Raw genomic sequence first — 19873 nt, forward strand, 5'->3', positions numbered from 1 at the left:
CTGAGAGGCCTGGCCCAGCCAGAGGGCACACACCTCACTCAGCAAGAACCAAACATCAGTGTGACTGGCACTATCTAGGCTGAAACCAGGGCACGGGGAGGGTGCAGTGCAGTGCTAGCTCAAGTCATGGCAAATAATTTTATGCACTTTTTTACATTGCCTAAGCAATAGTCCTGTGAACAGCCCCTTCTCTGGGGAGGGCCCAGGGCACATGGCATCCCAGGGCAATGTGAGGGAAGCGCCTTTGGTTAGCTTTGAGAAGGCTCAGGGAGGATCTGAGCATTGACTGCAGCTGCCTGCTGGGGCCATGGAAGATGAAACCTGTTTTTTTCTGATAGGTGCTCAAGTGGTAGAGGAGTGAGAGGCATTAGGTTCATGCTGAAGAATGTACAACTCAGGCCAAAGGAAAAGCCTGCCACCATGAGGGTGCTCAAACTCATAATGCTTGACTTAAATATTGTAAGAAACTACTAACTTACCTTTAGAAGGGATAATTCATCTAAACTCCATTGTGTTGTATTAGATACACGCAGGTTTTGTCCTTAAGAGGTGACTCAGGTGTCCTGTGCCATTGGTCTGAGACAAACCTGTAACTATTAAATTGCAAATCTTATTTACTAAACTGATGGTTTTACTTTCCTCTTGTCTGAGTTCTGCCCCAGTCACCATCACATCCAGCCTTATTTCAAATTGAAAGCCTCTCTCATCTAGTGAACTCTCTCCTTGGCTACCCTTTCCCTTGAGACACCTCTCACAGATACTTTCTTGGTACTTCATATAACATTCAGCCTCCTTCCTTTTTTTTCTCCTCCTGGTAATATTTTGCAATAAAATCATATATAACATACCTACATTTCTCATGTCATGCTTAAGAAATATGTTTGCTCAAATTTTCTGGGATAGAACTTAGAGCATGAGAAAAGCTTACAGGTTATTTTTGCCTGAAAAATACTTGGATCAATTCTATGAGAAGGTGAAGTTTGCTATCCCTTTTAGCTGATAGCTTTAGGGGGGCACAGGCTTGGTTTTCAGAAAATTACAGCTCCCATGATCCCCAGGAAGAACTGGGCCTGAGCTTTGACAGCATTGCATTTTAGGAAAATGGGAAGGTACACAAAGGTTTTCCTCACTTAAGCAAGACAGGTAAAATTGATAAGTTAATGGAGTTAATAATGCTAATGGAAAATCCTGGTGGAAATCTGTGATGATAATAGGAGAGGACCAAAAGGCAAAGAGGGGTGGCTAAGGGGTTCTAATGAAACAGTGGCTTTGTTATGTATAAAGGCTATTAGCCACGAGTTTTTAAACGTTCAAGCAAGGATGGCTAAGGAGCTAGAAGGAAGTAAGTTTTAAGGACAAAATTTAGCTTCTAGTGATGTGCAAATGAACGCTGTGGGAAAAGGAAGATTGAAAAAATAAAATGCTTGTGTCCTTGTGCAGTGTGTGCCAGTGGGTCCTTTAAAATATGCTGGGATGAGACTTCTGTTCATCCTGTAAAGGGAGGGGGAGGTGGTAAGTGTCGGTTGGTTGTTATGGCACTTTTATTTGTTACAAGGGATAAGGGCTTACCTGAAGAATTCATGACCTGCCTGACTGCAGTAGGGTGAGTTGGTAGGATAAGAAACTCAGATATAGACTAGCTGATAGCAAGTAGAGGCACTGCAACTTAGCTTTACGTTTTCTGTCTCCACCTACAACTGTAATCTCCTTTTTGATCTCTCTCTTTTGAAACTGTAGGTGTTGGTGATGATCTAACTAGCACCTGACTCTCCAACCATCTGTCTGGGAGGACTGAGTAGGGATGAGTGAGCTGTGCTCTGTGATGGGCGTGTGGCTGTTCCACTGGTGGGTCCTGATGGGGGATTACTTACAATTTCCTTAATTTTCCTTTCATTCCTGAAATACCCCCTGCATCCAATCAGTGATAAATGAACTTGAAAGGCACAGTCTGTCAAGATGATGTGGAGAGTAGAGAAAGGAAAACCCTATATCACCAAGAAGTCAAGAGGACAGGTCTTTCTGATGCACTTTCTGAAGTTGTGCTGCCTAGCTTTATGTGTCTCTACCCAGTAAGTTCAGATCATAATGCAAGTAGGTCCTTCATTATGGGCCCAAAACAGAATAAATATAGCCAGAATAAATACAATTAGATGTTTGAAAAGATTCACCACAGAGTTTAAATTGTTGGCCCAACTTCTGTTGTGGCTGATTACACCAATCCTCAGTAACAGGAAGTACCTTTTGCAATGGTAAAAAGAAAAAAAGAAGATTAATCTTAGTCGTCCAGACTACCTCCTGAAAATGCACTGTACCATTTTGGTCTGTGTAGGACATGCTGTTTCTATCCAAAACCTCCTGGGGTAATTCAGGGACAGTAGCAGACTTTGTTCTGATTTTGGATTTGTACTCAGTTTTACTCTGATTTGGATGGTAAACATACAACTGAGACTTTTAATTCTAATGTGGAGCTTTACATATTTCAGATTTTCAGCAATTCCCCTAATGACTGATTTTTCCTTTGATAATTACTTTTGCCAAATGTAATGTTTTGAAACCTAACTCGGACCATCTTGATTTCAGCAAAAATAATTCCATATAGTTGCTCTTAGGAGGTGGGTAGGGATTGAATGTCTCTCTTTTATTTTAAAATGAGTAATTTGTTGAAAGGCTGTTTTGTTTAGAGTAAGAATTTGTATTTGCACCCCTCTGTAGTGCAGTTGAACTAGTCCTGCCCCATCCGGATGAAGCGGTTTAGTTGAAGCAACAAAGAACTTGACAAAGATTGTGAAAGCTGTCCAAGAAGCAAGATAAATAGCTGGTGCTCAGCTCCAGGATCAGAACCAACCAGTCAGTGTGTGCACCCCATGCTTCTGTGCAGATTTGTTATCTGCTTAGAAATCCCATTGTTCTCATGACAGACAGAGCAGAAATCTGCCCAAATGTGGGAAGGTCATTGGGCTTTAGAAAAATCTCTCACAAGTGCCGCTGCCCCCTTGCTGCAGTGTACTGTCCTGCTTTGCTCATCATCCCGACCAGGACTGCTACACTTAGTGCTGAAAGCAAGAGAAATCCAAGCTGTGGGCTTTCCTGGACAGGGGACAAAAGCTACTCTGAGATATGGCTGTGGAATTAGTGAAGTGGGATGAAGCAGCTATGCATATGTAAAACAGGAGCTGTACTGTAATACAAATGACAATTCAGAGGAGCAATGCTATCTTTGGCCGCATGGAATAATATGGAGATGACAGCAAATGCATTGTAATTTGTTTGTGTGGACAGAAAGCATGCTGTAATTTGTGTGCATGTAATTGTTTCCAAGCGTGCAGGATTGTACATCTTTTTGAGTAATTCTGCCTCTTTGCTGCCTGCACAGCAGTGCCTGAAGCCCCTTGGTGCCTCTGTATGCTCCTTTGTTGCTGCTTGGCGAGTTTCCCCCTTTCTTTTCTCCTTTTTCCCTACTTTGATAGAATAGCATTCTGGGAAAGGGGATGCCTGCTATTTATAAAGCACTGCAGTGCAAACAAATCAGCTCCAAATGAACCTTGACTGGGAAAATCTGAGCTACACACTGTGCATTATACGCGAGCAGCTAGAAATCATTGCCAGGCAGGTGAGGAGCCCTAAGTTCCAGGCATCTTTTCAGTCCTTTACCAATGACTTCCCAATAGAAACACTTATGATAAATTGGTTAAAACTAGACTGTTAATTTGTTTTAAAATGTTTATTTATTTCTGCTTGATGGGCCTGTGCTCTGTTTAAAGTAATCATCAGTTACTAGACTGAGCTGTACCATGTCTTCAAAGCCTTGTAAAAGTGATACTTGTAAGGTAGGTAAATGGTGTTGCCCACATTTTCCTAAGGGAAAACAGAAAAGTAGAGCAATGTACAGTGAGGCTGTAGGGGAGATGATTCAGCATACAGCTCTGGTGCTGCAAGTCAACAGATATGTACTCTGGATCATGTTTTGTTAGCTGAAATAAACTAGTAGGGATGTAAAACTGGAGGGATGCGAGTTCATTACTGAGAAACAGAATCATTAACAGCTAATTGAGAGGAGGCTAGCTCCAACTTGTCCAGCTGTTCTCTCCCAACAGCTTGTCTGATGGTGTAATACATTAAAAACAATAGTAATCCTGCTGTCCAGTAACGTGTATAGGCTAGTTATTATAATCTTAACTACAGCTGAAAGTAGAAACTCAGGTAAAGCCAACCCCAGTCTGTAGCAACAATTCTTTCAAAGGATTGGTCATTAATACAACACTCTCTGCGTTGCATTGGTTTCCTTTGCTTACCAGATTTCCTTTGCTGCCTCTAAGCCAATAGTTTCATTCCTCATTTTATCCTGTGGAAGCATTCAGATGCCAAAATCCATAATGGAGTTTCAGGCATGCAACTTGCTGGGGCGTCTTAGTGCAATAAGGCAGTATGTCTTCTCTCCCCTCGTGTATATGTATGGGCATTGAAGGTTTCATTGCCTGCTTCCAAACCTAAAGTGAAGGAGTTATTAAACAGGTTTGAGGCCACTTTTCTAATACAGACTAACATCCTCAGTTCTATGGCTTGGTTCCTTCTCCTTGAGGGTTAGGAGAGGGACTTGCAGTGGAGTATTCTGACTCCAGATCAATGCCCGTTCCTGAGCAGCAGGCTGCTGCCACAGAGCAGGGTGCCCAGCTCTGTGCTGCTCTGACAAACACTGTGTATTAGGTAACTGAACAAGCTGTCCTGCATTCAGGATTATTCATATCACCGTGACATTTTCTTGAGTACTGTAAGCACAACACTTGCACAACACTTTAACAAAGGGAAAATGAGGTAGGATTGCTAGAACATCTTTCCAGCACCTGAAAACTACACGGTCAAATTAACCCCGAAAAATCCTTCAAATCCATACCTGTCACTAAATTATAATTAAGATATGGGATTAGCCAGCAGAGCTTTTGATTTATAGAGCTAGCATTGTTGAGCATGAGGAAAATAATAGATTTTATTGGGTAATTTGTGTGTTTGGACGCACAGTCCTTCAAGCCAAGTCATTCCTATGGCCCTGAGAAATCCCTGAATGAAAAATTCTGCTGTTGCCACGAGTAGTCATTAAAACAGAGAGCAAAATCCTCCGCATGTCACCTACCACATAACACCAAAGAGAAAACACTGTGAGGAAAATTCTGCTCTAATGCTTAAATTTCTGTCATCTGAAGAGAGGCACCATTTTTCCTTACTGCTGTAGAAAGGAGACTTGAGCTCTGAAGCTCTACCTCCAGCTTGGCCCCATGCAAGCAGGCCTGAAAAGCACAGTAAGTTTTAATTAAATGTTTAAGTTTCAAGTTTAAAAGGCCTTCACAAATAAGCCTTGGTAATACATATGTTATTATGAATGATGAGGTGTATCTTAAAATATGTATTGTTGTTAAGCAAACTAAGGCTACTGAGAATAAATATATGTGCATGTATGTGTGTATATAAATATGTGCACATAAATATGTATATTTTTTTAAAGGAAGACGTCTGGTGCAAGTAACAACTATAGAGCAGTGACAGCAGCCTGCCTTGCCTGGTCTGTTCAGCACCGTGACGGTTTCAAAGACCTTGATGTCTGACACAGCTGCACACAGAGGAAGTCACAGAAGTAGATGCAAAGAGTTTTGATCAGAAGGGAAAGTCCAAAAAATATTTTCACAAGCTAATGCTAACACATGCATAAAGAGCTTGGTATAACTACATAAGGAAATGGTTGGTATGGTATAGACTTCTCTGCAGGGGAAGATGGCTGGTATTCCTTTTTTGATATGAATATCTAGGAAAAAAAGGAAAAATGTAAAATGACATGAAGAAAGAGTTCAAGTGTTTTAGGCTCTACTGAATTATGACTAGAAAATCTTGGACATCTTGATGGTAAAAAAGCATTTCTGTACTGTTTCTGTTAACCTTTATAAGACAGGAGCTCGAGCTTCTGTCTGAGAAGAATCTTACCACTGAAGTATATTAAAACTGGATGGGTATATTCTGAGCAAGGCACTGTTCAGAGTTTTGCAGAATGTCTGAGGTATTTTCTGAACAAGCTGTGGGCAAGGGCTTGTAGGATGGCGTCTGTATTCTTTTTCTTCCTGTTGCCGATCTGTCTTCTCTGTATGTGGAGCACTATAGTAATATGTGGCTTTTCAACAGCACTTCCACCAAAGGAAGAGAGGCAAGCTCCTCTTCACTCTCACCTTTGAATAGGAAGAAGTACCAGAGTGAATTGACTGAGGTCTAAGCAGCCTCTCACCACTGGCAGGGGACGGGAGCACATCAACATCATGCCAAGTGGTGGCAAATCAGAGTTATCCAGCATGTCCTGTCACGTACTTCTACAGCTGGTGTAGGACTGAATGCCAAAGCATAAAAACACCAAATATGAAGATTTAGGGAGCCAGTGAATCAGCATGTCCTTCTGAACTTAGAGAAGCAGTTTTCTAGTGTAGGCTTATGTATCACCCCATAAGGTTTAGCAGGAGATTCACAGAAGCCTGGAAGACTGTTAATATTAGAAAGAATTGCATCTATTTAACTATGTCATTTTTTTTCATCTCTTTAGCCCCCTTCGGAACCAACCTCGCTTTCTAGCAAGGTTTAGGAATTTGGCAGATGGTTTGAAGAGCTGGACTTTGAAGTTCCTCTCTTCTTTATGGGTTCTTTCCTACAAATACTATGAAGCAAGTCTGGAATATCATCGTACTCCTTACAGACATGTACATTTTTTCTTGTCAATAAACAACATACATTACTGTTTAATAAGACCAGCATTATATTTACTGGGACCACAGTGTACAATGAAACACCCCAGTTCCTGCATATGGTGCACACTTATGTTATGGAAAACTGCAATAAACAAGTCATTTTTAGTCATTTCTCTCTCTTTCAGAAAGGATCTCATTTATCTGTTGTTTTCTTACTCATAGTGAAGAACTGTTTGGAATGAGTTATTAAAGATAATGGATGCATTTGAGAAAAGGCTTTTTTGGACTTCTGTTCTCTAGAATAATTTCCTGAAGAAGTTAGAGGTGTCCCGAAGTGTAAAACCAAATCTAAAAATTAAACAAAACAAAACAAAAAACATATCAATCTTCTTGAGTGAAAATCTGCAATAAAATTAAGCAGAGAATTTAATTACAAAATTCTCTAGATGTGTTTCTCGAAAGACAACTGTGCCAGCATGATGCTGATGGGACTTGTGCAACGATCCTTAGGCCTTTCCACTCTGATAAAAAAATCTTCCCAACTCCCAGTATTCCAGCTGGCTCAGAGACGGAGAGAGGGATGTCTTCAGAGATCTCTGGGATGTGTTCAAAAATGCATGTAAGTATATATGTCTTTGGTACTTTTCCAGCTGCTCGCTTAAACTTGACTGTGTATTGAGCACTAGGTGTGAAAGAAATATACTTGTCTTTAAAGCTAGCTAGAAAAGGATTTTTGTTTGTTTAATTTAGAAGTTGGCATTCTGCCTCATACTTTTTCTTGTTGCTAATAGCAGGTAATTTCAATCTCTGTCAGGTCCTGAGAACCGCTACAGGAACTGAGTGAGCAAGAGAAAAGGATTTACACCTTTTCATTTGGCTGACACCAAGTAATTTGGCAGAAAAAAAATCTTTGGCACTCCTGGTTTTAAGAAATTTGCAAACCAAGCAGGCTTTGCTGAGCTGTTGTTCAGTGTCTAAGAATTCCTAAATTGCAGGATTTCAGCAGTGAAATGGCTACAATAGGAACATCGCTTCTATTATTTCTGAAACACTGTGGGACCACCTTGGAATTTTCTTGCTGTTATTTTCCTGAACAATCTGGTGCTGGAGACTAAGCTTGCAGTTAACATTTATGCCGTGTGTTTTTCATTTATGCATATGTTTGTCAAATTCCTTTTCTGCTAAGATGCCTACTTGGCTTAAAAAATAGCAAAATAAGATGGGAAATCTTTGAGGAGGAGAATTCACGGATGTCTTCAGTAAAGCAAACCGAGGCCTGAGGGAGCCTGGGAGAGCCCAGCTGCTGGTGCCCACGGTTCCATCTGGGTACTGCTCCTGGCAGGCACCAGCACCAAGCCTGCACTTCCTAACCACACATAGTACATTCTGTGACTCAGGGAGTGCAGGCTGGAGCCCCAGTGACAAACATCCTCCATCACAGGCAAATGAATAGAAGGTATTTCTAATATATGTGAATACACAAGGGCATCCTGCATATTGGAGATGTCAGAGATGTCTGTTATGATGACTTCCAAAGTAAACTTGAAGGAAATGTTAAGTAATATTGATGAAAAAGTGAAATTGCATCATTTTGAAAATCCCAATATATTATGATTATTTCATAATTTTCACGTTCTTTAATACTAAAATCCTGAAGCCAATAGAAAGTAATGAATCATGTAACTGAATCTATATTATTGGTTGGCAAAGGTCTCTGCTGATAGCACACGCTCATCTGTAATTGTTATAACTCATCATTTAGAAGAACCAGAAAAATAGAAAAGGAGATTAAAGGCAAGTAACTTGTAGAATTCTGTATTCCTCCACCCCCAGTTAGACATAGCAGGATCATTTTGAACTGAAAAGGAGATTATTATATTTCAAAAATCATTCTTATTGTCTTACATTGTCTTAAATTTACTACTAGTATTCTCTATCAATATTAAAAGAGAGGCATTTTACAAATTCATATCATTTTACGATGGTACCAATTTTGCTATTTGCTTAAATTTAGCAGATCACAAATATGTGCAATACAAATGATTTTCAGGAGTGCTGGGTGCAACCTGTATGCCTCATTTGAAGAATATTTCTTGGCTTATGCTATATGGGCAGAATCTGCAAGCTCTTTAAAAGCATTTTAAATCTAAGTAGTGACTTTAATAATGACATGAATAAAATAACCTCTAGCCAGGTAAGTGGAGCCAAGTATGCATTGAGGTCTGGCCACAACAGATTTCAGTCCTCAGAAAGAATTTAGGTCAGAAAGAGATGCTAAGAAATTGACTGCCATTCCGAGTACCACTGCAAAACTTATTACTGTTGTCCAAATATCTTTTCAGCACATCAGGCTTGGATAAAGTACATTAGTAACAAACCTTAGTTGATATACACTACATTTCTATTGGGAAGATTTTGCTAGACGTAGTATGCCTATCTTGATACTGCAGTCATGCATAGATGTAGATTTGCACTCTAGTGTATATAGTTCTTCATCCTATTTTGTTTTTCCTGTCCTTTGTCTTCTAATTACCTTTGAGTATATCTTTTACCAGGCATTGTCATACTATGTCTTCTCACCAAGACAGTGTTTATTTTGGTATTTCCTGAAGGTAAAACAAATACCTCGTTGACATCAAAAGCTTATCCTTAATTGCATTCCATGGCATGACTGGTTAGAGAGATGGGCTGCTTTAGGACTCTTTTCAGACTGAAAATCTGAGAACCACAATCTTAGCCCTGCAAACACACCTTCCTTCCTGCCACACCCTCCCTGTAACCTACCTTATCAACATCATTTACAAACTTGTTCACATGAAAAGGCTGTCTATAATTTTTTGTGCTTGTCTAGTGCTGGCTATGAAAATTGTTAGTTGGCCCTTAGATAATAGTCTAGTAAAGATATTACAAATAATTGTCTGCTTTGAAGAAGAATAGTGTCTAAATTTATTGTCATTATATAAAATCCATTAAACAGGTCACTATTTGCATTGAACTCAAGCTTGAAGTTGAATTGAAAGCTGTGTAAAGGCCGAAGGACAGTTGTGATTTTCAGGGATGTTTATTATGCAGAACTGAAAAACCAGACAGTTGCACTGGGCAGCCAACCTAAGGACTTAAGAGACCACTTGTGAGTATTCAGTTTGCAAGCCTCTTTGACTTTGAAAGCCTTGCTCCCTCGCCCTCTAGTTCTGCATTTTCACCATAGCTGAGCTACCTACCACCTGCACAGCTCTGCCAAAAATGTGTGCGTGTCCAGGGAATAAGTGCACAATACTCTGCTTCAGGCAAGGTCAGCTGGGTTAGTTCAAAGAACTGACAAATGTGGGCTTGTGCCCAGCAGCGTGCTTTGTCCAGGGCAGATTTGGGAAAGAGCAGCATAATTCCAGCCTGCAGAGCTGCAAAAAGAGGCCTGATTTCCAGGAGTGACAATTCCAGTCCCAGGATCTTTAGCCTGCAGAGCCAGGACTGGAAGAGGATGTTTACTGGCAGCCCTGAAAATAATGAGTATTTTCTGAGGCTACAGTCATGTGGCCATTGTAGAGATGGCCTTGTGGAGTTTAAAGACGTGCATTCCCATCCTTAAAATGGAAATTACCCTCTTCCTGGTATAGCTCAGGTGTCCAAAACAAATCACCTGGGCACTCACTCCTCACGTGTTTCAAAGGCAACAGGATCAGTGAGTACCATCTTCACTGTTCAATAGGGCTGGCTGGATGGCTGCTGTGATGACAAATGTCTGAATGCCTGTCATCTCTTACACAGGCCCAGCTGCTTCTCCAGTACATAGGTGAACCTAGACTAAAGATCGTTCACCTTGCTACCTAAGGCTTTGTGTGGCAGTGCAAAAGATCTGGAAAGAATACAAACTGCATCTGAGTAGACACTTACGCTGTGATTAAATAACTTTTAAAACAAAGCACGTGTTTAAGAGGAGAAAATTTCCATGTGAGAAACCTAGAGTTTATACCAGAGTGTGAAATGGCCACAAACATACAGGCATTTCAAGAATGCAGGCCGACCAAGTCTGTCACTTAACTAACAGGAAGCATCAGCGTAGCTGAGGCATGAAAGTTGGTACTGGCCAGAAGCATGGTAATCTCTGGCAAGCATGACTGCCAAAACGTGATAACAGGCTTTCCCCTCAACTCTCAAAGCAACTTCCTTCACTCCCAAGGAAACTGAGCTGGCACTAAGTTCCCACAAGAAGCAGATCTGCCAGGCACCTGGAGAAGTGTCCCTGCTAGCACTGTGTGCCACTGAGCAGCTGCACAGCCTACCTGCTGCCTATTCAGGGCCTACCCACTGCCTGCCTGCCTGCTGCAGGTGGGCTGCTGTGATGGTACAGCTGATGGGAGCACCTTGGTGATCAGAGCTCCTGCTATGCAGAAAGCAGCTCAGTCCATCCTGACAAAACTTGCTCTGTTTGGATTCTGGCTTGCTATTCAGCAAGATACCAAGCTTCAGCTGACAGGATGAATAAGGATCTGTCACATCCCTTGGTAAATGGTTTTAAGGAATAATTACCTTCAGTGCTGAAATGATTTTAATCTAGCTTCAGTGTCCAATCATTTTGTCTTGCAGTCTTTTCCTAATTGATTTCAATGGCAGCACTCACAGAAGCCACTTTCCCTGCAGGTGTTTGATGCACCAGGATGATTCCTCTCTTAACCTTGGAGTCTTGGTGCATGATGGTGCTACAGTGTGATCTCTTATTTCCACCTGGGGTGGAGCACAGTGCTTATTTGTCTCCTAACAAACACATTTTCTCAGAAAATTAGCCTCCAGTAGTTTGAAGCATCTGCCTCTTTCTGGCCATTTTCTGACACATTGTATACACATTTGTTCCTCTCTGACATTGCATTACCAGGTAGGAAAATGTCTGCACCTGAACCACTTGTTTTACCACCATTGCAGCTTTCCCTATTGGTTGCAACAGCTGAAGCATTGACATTTTTTATTTTGTGTGTGTGTAACATGAGCACACAGGTCCTGTTCTGACCAAACCACACTGCCTGTATAAACTCTCTACTGACAGTGAGGCTCAAAGCTAGAAAATGGAACTAGCACAAGAGTCTGCCATTTCTCAGTGTGGTAGTAGCAGAGCAGCAAGGATGCCAGGCTTTCACACAGTTACACTGCACTGCTGCAGTCTTTGTTTGACAGAGACCAAGGCTGGGTACAAGAGAAACAGTCTGTACAGTAATTGCAGCAGCTGCTGCTGTAGGAGAAGCTGTAGTGCTGGGAATTACAGGCCATCAGTCTGCCAGGGTATTTTGCAGTCATCTTGTGCAAGACGACAGTCACAGGCATGCATTACAGGCATAAGTTTGCACTTGAACAGAGACTTGAATCAGTCTGTTAAGGACTTCATTATTATTCCATGTATTATTCCATCAACCTTGAAGTGGGTCAGGTACTGCAAGGGAAGCCAGCACTGGTTGCACAGCATTAATTTTTGTTATTATGTACATTGTCTGGTTAGACCTGTTTCTGAAATGTGCCACTACACGACGCACTCATTGCAGCAGCCTCAGCACATCTCCTGCCAGGCTCTGCATGCAGAGCACAGTCAGCCTGCTTGCACCAACCAGAGCCAGCAAGGCTCAGACAAGGAGTGGGGCTGTGGGATGGGCACACCAGCAGGGGTTCTGTCTGCTGAGTCAGGTTGCTGATGGATAGAGCAGGGCTCGGACAGTGCCACAGAGTCTCATTTCCTTCCTGCTTGTGAGAATGTTTGGAAGTATTTCAGACTGTTTTGATTTTGGAACTGTTGAGCTGTTTATGCTGTCATATTTTAATGTTTATTTGTGGTATCATTCAAATGCAACAGAAATTTTGTTTAAACACAGCCTAGTCAAAAGTTGTAAGGAATGAGCAAGCAAAACAAGCTTTTGCTGCCTGTCTTCCTTTTGCACAGCTCAGACTGCACACCACAGGTGGAAGCATCAGCTAGCTGTGGGTTGGGGACTGGGCCAACACAGCTCCCGTGCGCACAAAGTTAGTCAGCAAGACATTATGGTGATCTGCAGAGGAGGAACAGAGACAGGACACTAAAAGCATACATTTACCTGGTTGTCCTGAGCTTTGTTGTTCTTTCAGTGATTTTGAATAAGATTCTGCATTTGGCAGAACTACTTCTGGCAGAATTCACCACACACTCAATTCAAATCTGCCCTGTGCTTCACTCTTTGGATGCCTCTTTTGCTGGTGCCTATCTCTGTGGAATTAAAAAAATATACATTTTTTCTTAGGTTGTAGAAGTTGTGATAAAAAGAATGATTTTTTTTAATTGTATCACCCAACGAGGAAGATAAGGAAAGTGAAGAGACTATTTTATAGTTATGGTTACTGCATCACATATTCATACAAATCTGAAAGCAGATATCACATGCAAAGTGTGCAGTCATGTACAGAAAAAAAAAAAAAAAACCCAAAAAAAAACCAAAAAAAACCAACAGCCCTCCCCCAATTCTGGCTTTAAAGAGAACACACTTGCTGTATTTCCCACAGCAACATGCAAAAGCTGTTTTGTTCCTTTTTTTTCTGCAATGGGACCTTACAGAAAGAGGTCAAACCCTAAAACATCTGCCCCTGTATTTGCAGTGAGCCATTTGGGCTCTCTGTGGAGCAGGACTGGGTCATTCTGTTTCCTGCTGCAATGTAAATCTTTTTTTTTTTTTTTCTCCTTGTTTATTTTAATAGTCAAATATTGCTGACAGTTGCAGGAGTAAGGGGAATTATGCATGTATGATTCCTTGAAAGTGATATTTACTTCCAAAACATCCTGACTTTGGTGAGCACAATCAAGCCTTAACGAGAAAAAGATCACAATGTGAAATACATAGCATTCCCTCAGATGTACAGAGAATATTTTTCTGTATCTTAAACAAAAGCTATGCCCTTGTTTTAAAGTCCTCATTATGAGAAGGTAAATTAAGATTGATTCTCATGTAATGCGCTCCTCACCTTTCTTCCTAAATTTCTACTGCTCTTTGCATGACTAAGGTGAGTGCTGAATCAGATTATAAAGATAGAATTTAACTAATTAAAGATTTGTGCCACCTTCAAGATAAACATGTCAATGAGAAGGGTCATCCTTACCATGCTATGGAAAGATGGTGACATCTCATTAAGGTGAAGATATTTAGTGATATCAGTGATATCTAAAAGCAGAGAAGGACTGATATGACCTCAGGAAAAAAAAGAAAAAAAAGAGTAAATGGCTGCTTTACTGATTTCTTCTCTGTTCCATATAAGTCATTCTGAGGGCCCTTATACCTCATAGTTGTATGTGGTCGACACTAGCAGAAAATGTGTGTAAGGCTGTTGTAACACAAAAACCCTGAACTTTCAAGAAGCGAGCCCATTCCTCCCCACACAAACCGTTACTTGGCTGCAGGAATAACAAGACACAGAAGATCTGCAGGCAAGATAGCTGAGATGATCTGTTTAAGCAATAGGGTGGCTACTTCTTCCTATGTTAATGTCTTCCACCCATCTGTCTTGTTTCTGGCTTTGACCTACCAAGAATTAACATTATAAGCACTTAATGAACCTCTAAATTAGTCATCTGTGTAAGCTTAAAGCCTTAACTTTTAGCTAAACTTCATTTTGTACACTATGAATGGAAGTAGAAGCTTTGTACTACAAAAGTTGCTTCCACCCTGTGCAGTCAGAGAAGACCTCAGACACGAAGGAAAGAGCTGTGGGTGGATTTCTATACAGCACATATCCCCCCTGGATCATAAATCCACACAAAAACAAGTCTCTTGCAATTTCAGCTTTTAGTAATAAGGTTAGCACTAGCAATACTTGTGATAAGGTGCTGTATCTGTAAGCTCACAGTGTAAAATAAAACTACTTGACATGAGAATTTAAGTATGAATATTTTTATTTTTATTCAGCATATTGAGCCTAAACCAACAGCAACTAAGGGCGCTTTTCAAACTTTTAGATTAAAATACTCACAAACAACAAGCAACTTGGATCAAGAAAAAGGAAGAAGCTAGTGTTCCTAGGCTGCCATAAGCATAAAACCAGTATGAGAGGAAGCACAAAAGCAGTAACGGGAGAAGTTAATCTGGAACAATCTGCTGCAATGGATACAGGAAAAGCACATAGGGATGGTTTTCAGCAGTTCTTTTTCTTTTTTCTTTTTTCTTTTTTTTAACTTTATTGGAAGAAGACATGCCAGTTCCTCAAAAACAGTTCTTAAGAAAAGCTTTGCTTTTTGAAAACAACACTGAATTTTTTGCATAGTTCTCTTGTAACATTTTCAGATTGAAAGCTGCATTCCAGTACAAATTTACGTTTCATTTTAGTTTTTCAAGCTCTTTTTACAAAAGTCAAAACCAAAACTTTTCAAATTACTTGGCCTAGCTGTCTTACAAAGGGGAAAAGAAAAAGGTGTCTGAAAATGTCCTAATTTTGAAAAGGAAACACGAGCAAAACAAATATTGAAATGATGTGGAAACAATGTGGAAGCTGTGTTCTTTGTATTAGCAAACGGCAATCTTCCCCTTCTCATCTCATCTGTTTGATCTGCATTGACTATGCTGTAATTTTAAGGACTCACTGGCATTGCATAGTGCTGCTGCAATCATTGTTTATTGTGCTGCTGTTATATAATATCTTCTCCAGGCATATACTTAATTCTGATGAGATTAAAGTGTACCAGCATGTTTATAGCCCCAGTGGGAAATGGTTGTAACAAACACAGAGACAAAAGGGACGCAGTTGCTCTTTCAGAAGGTAAAGTAGCTCAGAGAAGTTCTCTGGTGTCCTGAGGGCATGTGCTGCAGAGGCTCCTGGAGGGGAGCTGTGATGGGAGAGGTAAGCAGAGCTGCAGGAAGAACGTGCAGCGGGATGCTCTGCTATCCAGTCCTACAAGTCACCTAGAAAAGATTCTCTTCCCGGCTGCGTGGTGTGCATCCTCGGGGATGTCAAGCCAGTGATCTCTAGACCCAGCTTTTAAGCTCCATCCCCTACCCGCAGTCAGGCCCTGATGCATTATGTTCCTGCTGACCAGCCTATCTTTCGGGGAGCTGTATTGCTGCCGGCTTACAGGCCCTGGCACTTGCTAAACACCCTTCCCTCCTGCAGCACCTGCCCTTTCCCGAGCGGCCTATATTTAGCTCCGTGCCCGTGTCAGCATCGCCTCAGGTGGCACTCTCATCTCTCAGGCACGCATCGTGACGGCAAAACAAAACATAAACACAAATAAATGCCTTGCGTCACGCCACTTTGCGTCTCCGCGGAGGGAAACGCCCACGGGTGACATGACTCAGAGGGGCAGAATTGGAGACATCAAAGGCGGCAGAGCGGCCGAGCACCGCGTGCCGCTCCTTGCGGGAGCGGAGGTCGGCGCGGGCACCGCGGGACGGGCTGCCCGGCCTCAGCCCCCCGAGCGTCGCGAACCTTTCCCGTACGAGAGCCGAGAGCCGTGCACGGTCCCGCTGGGGCAGTCCGAGGAAGCCCCGCGGCCCCATGACGCCGTACCTCATACCTGCTCCGCGACGCCGGCACCGGCCGCTGCCGGGCGCTCGCGGGAAGCTCCGCCCACCGCCGCGGCTTCCCGCCAATCGGCGCCGCGCGCTTCCTCCACCCGCTCCGCGCCGCGGCGGTGACGGCTCGCCGGACGGTCTCGCGAGATTGGCGGAAGTCTCGCGAGAGCGGCGAGGCGCGCCCCTCCCCCCGCCCCGCGGCGGCGCCCCGCCCCGCGGCCCTCCCGCCGCCCCCGCCCGCCGCCGCCGCGGCCGGATCCGTCCCTCGTCGCTGCGCCCTGGGCGGTGGGACGGGACGGGGAGGGGAGGAAGCGAGAGGAAGGGGAAGGGAAGAGGAGGAAGCAGGGGGGCGCTCGGCCCTGCGCACTGAGCGATGTTTGTCCGCCATCGCGGCGGAGGAGGCGGGTGAAGGAAGCGCCGCCGCCGGAGCGAGGGCCCCGCGCCGCCACCGCCGCCGCCTCGCCTTCCGCCGCTCCCGCCTCCCCCCACCACCCCGCGGCCCGGCCGGCCCTCCGCGCAGTCCCGGGGCCCGCAGCGCGCGGCGAAGATCGCCGGCGGCCTCTCCCGCCCGGCCCCGCCGCCCCCCGCGCGTCCTCCGCGCCCCTCCCCAGGGGGGCGCCGCCAACGCCGGCCCCGAAGATGTCGAACCTGAGCAAGGGGACGGGCAGCCGGAAGGACACCAAGATGCGGATCCGAGCCTTCCCCGTGAGTACCGGCCCCGCGGGGCCAGTAGGCCGCCCGCGCCGGGGACGGCCTCCGCAGGCCTCGCGGCCTCGCGCCCTGTCAGCCGTGGGGGCGGGGGGGACGCCGGGCCGGGCCGGCCGCGGGCCCGCTGCGGGCGGGCGGCCGTCGGCGGGCCGGGAGTCGCCGGGTACCGGGAGCGGCGCTGCGGGTCCGCCGCCGGTGGGCGGTGCGGAACGGAGCCCCGCGGGCGCCCGCCGCCTGCCCTGAGGCACCGCGGTGCGGGGAATCCGCGCGGGGCGGGGGGCGGCCGGCAGCCGGCAGCTCTTTGTTTTCAAGGCAGAGGCCTCGGCAAGGAGTGGAAGGTTACGCGGCTTCGTCCACGACACCGGTTAGCTCCGGAAGGGGGGTGGTATTCGTTTGTGTCTTCCGGAGAGTTTCCTCGTCGAGAATTTATTTGAGTCTCTACGCCGTGAAAGAGGCTGTAAGTCGTACGATTATGAGACTTAGGTGGCGGAGTGCCAGTCGTTGCTGTAAACGTCGGGCGCAGGTAACTTCCGTGCGTGTTCTGTAGGGCCGTGGGCATGCCGTGCCATCCCTTGGATTGCAGATGGGAATGAGCCCAATTATTCATTTATTCTGCCATAAAGCTTGCAGTGTTTTGACAGTTGGTTCAATTAAAGCTTAGGACAGAATAACAACTACGGGACTGTTAATGGCATTGAGAAATGAGAGACAGAGGAAAGCTGCATGAGGTTTGCCAGGAAGTGTGTTTGTGTATGTGTGTAAGCATGCACCGATGCGTGTGTTAAAAAGAAGTTACTCTGTTGAGTCACTGGCATGTGGGGCTTAGCGTAACTTTTTGATGTTACGCCTGATCCTGGTAGGTAGTAGTACAGAACTAATGTGCCCTGCTTTTATAGAGAAGCTGGGCGTACCTGTTTATGTTATTTACTGACAAGGAGTATATCAGAATATTTGCTTTGTGACAAAACTCGCTGATAAAGTTGGAGGATTGTCTATATTTTCAGCAGCTTCTTTAGTCACTGTACTGTGACTGACTGCTTTCCTCTTCCCTCTACTTCTGATCATCAACAGTTGCACTTAGTGGTAAAAGTCAAAACAAAGAAGTGAGCTGTGAAACGAATGACTTCTAGCTGGAGAGAGTTTTTGGTCTCCAAATTGCATGTATTTCTTTCAGCAGTCTTTTTTAAGGTTGTCGGTTTTGTTTGGATATTCTGACTTGTAGGAATAAAGTCTTCCTGCAACGTGGCTGGGGCTTTACTGACAAAAAGTAGGAAAGTTTTACAAAAATCAACCATGATATAAATAATATGTACATTTTATAACCAACTATAGCAAAAAAAAAAAAAAAAAAAAAAAGCAATCTTTTAACTTGATGAACAGATTCAGTTATTACAGCTGAATGTGTGGATATGCATTAGCCAGCACCAGCAAATTCAACAAATGAGATCAAGTTTCCAAGTGATTTTTTTCAGTGCTGTTACAAATAAGCACGTGAAATTAGGTTGGTGGGTGAAGATCTCTGCTCTTACAGAAATGCAAGCATTGTCATCATTTTTTTCTTCTAAAACCGTTCTTGTTCATGTTTTTCTCTTCAGTTTAAAAAAATATTTAGATTGAAATTCTGAACAAAACCCATCAAAGCTCCCTGAATTATTGTCTCCCTAAAACAACAATAAGTCATATAGCCATCAGGGCGTGCAGATCTTAAACACTTGGTGATTTCTGTTGGCAGCAATTTTCCGGGTTTCATTCAGTAGATTTTCTTCTCTGAGACATTTAGTGGACGATCCTGTTGATCAGGCATGGATAGAGAAGAAGCGTGTAGTTGGTTAAGAGATTTGGAGGGCTTTGCCTTGCGCGGTTGCAGAAGGCAATAGTTAGAGTCCACATTGAAATCTTAACACAGATTTTGCAGAGCCCCAAGTGTTTGTGTAGCTTCAGTGCTGTGAATGGTGCCAGCGACTGCAGTGGGATTACTCATGTCAATGAGGTTACATCTGTGTGCGGGATAGAGTCTATATTTAGAGTGTGTACTATTCCTACTTCAGTTATGGATCTTCACTCTTTTATCTCACATTTGGTGCTTCTGCTCTTCACTACTGATTTAGGAGTGCTTTCAGAGGTGACTTTGTCGGCTTCTTCAGGTTTTGTTTTGCAGGGTTGAGTCTCCCTGTTCTGCTTTAGTTGGTTTTGTGTGTGGAGGTTGCTGCTGACTGTTGTGTGAAAGTAGAAGCAGCCAGATTGGATGGGTATGGTTCCTGGAACGTAGCAGTATTATGGAAATTCAATGCACGTAGGCTCTGTCCCTTTTTATGTTTTTATATTTTATTTTTAAACTTCTTCTATGTCATTGTTGTATCTTGCAATAGCTCAAGGAGGGATCAAATAATATTTTGCAAAATAATACTGTGCATTTTTTTTAGTAGCAATTGAGTAGAATTTCACAAACACCTTTTAAAACTACAGATGTTTTACCAAGTGATCTTCATGTTCTGGTATTTTTTCTAGATTCTTTATTGTTAATTTCTAGTAGTTGTCAGCAGAGCTGCCATTGTGGCAGGTCTCCTTTACTTTTGGCTAAGTCCTGTGATGTGCCATGTACTTTTTCTTACCTCATCGTATGGTCTTTTCTTACCTTGAGCACATGGCATATTATTTTGCTAATTGAGTTGTAAAACCATTAAAAAAACAATTAAGGCAAATAATTTCCTGCACATTTAACCAATATTTTTTTTTCTGTTCACAAGAGGAAAAAAATGTTTTCTTTACCAAATTAAAAAACTACCTTCTTAAAAAGAAATGTCTCCTCATGTCAAGTTTGAATTAATGGCAGTGACAATCTTTGCGTCAGAAGTTTCAGAAGCTCGTGAAAGTTTCATGTGTGTCCAATGGAGCAAACTGATGAGGAGGAGGTGGTGTGGTTAAGTAATCTCACGTAGCACA

The 19873-nt window shown here is 43.4% G+C and overlaps 1 protein-coding gene across 1 annotated transcript in view; it reads left to right on the top strand.

The window, feature by feature from the left end:
- Positions 1 to 16750: 16750 nt before the first annotated feature.
- CUL3 (cullin 3) overlaps positions 16751 to 19873 on the top strand; it is a 49570-nt gene continuing 46447 nt past the window's right edge. Inside the window, exon 1 of the mRNA XM_048954413.1 lies at positions 16751 to 16927. Coding sequence (XP_048810370.1) covers positions 16862 to 16927 — 66 coding nt within the window. The 5' untranslated portion in view covers positions 16751 to 16861. The remainder of the gene's footprint in view (positions 16928 to 19873) is intronic.

Source organism: Lagopus muta, chromosome 9 (genome assembly GCF_023343835.1).
Source record: "Lagopus muta isolate bLagMut1 chromosome 9, bLagMut1 primary, whole genome shotgun sequence".
Lineage (NCBI taxonomy): Eukaryota > Metazoa > Chordata > Aves > Galliformes > Phasianidae > Lagopus > Lagopus muta.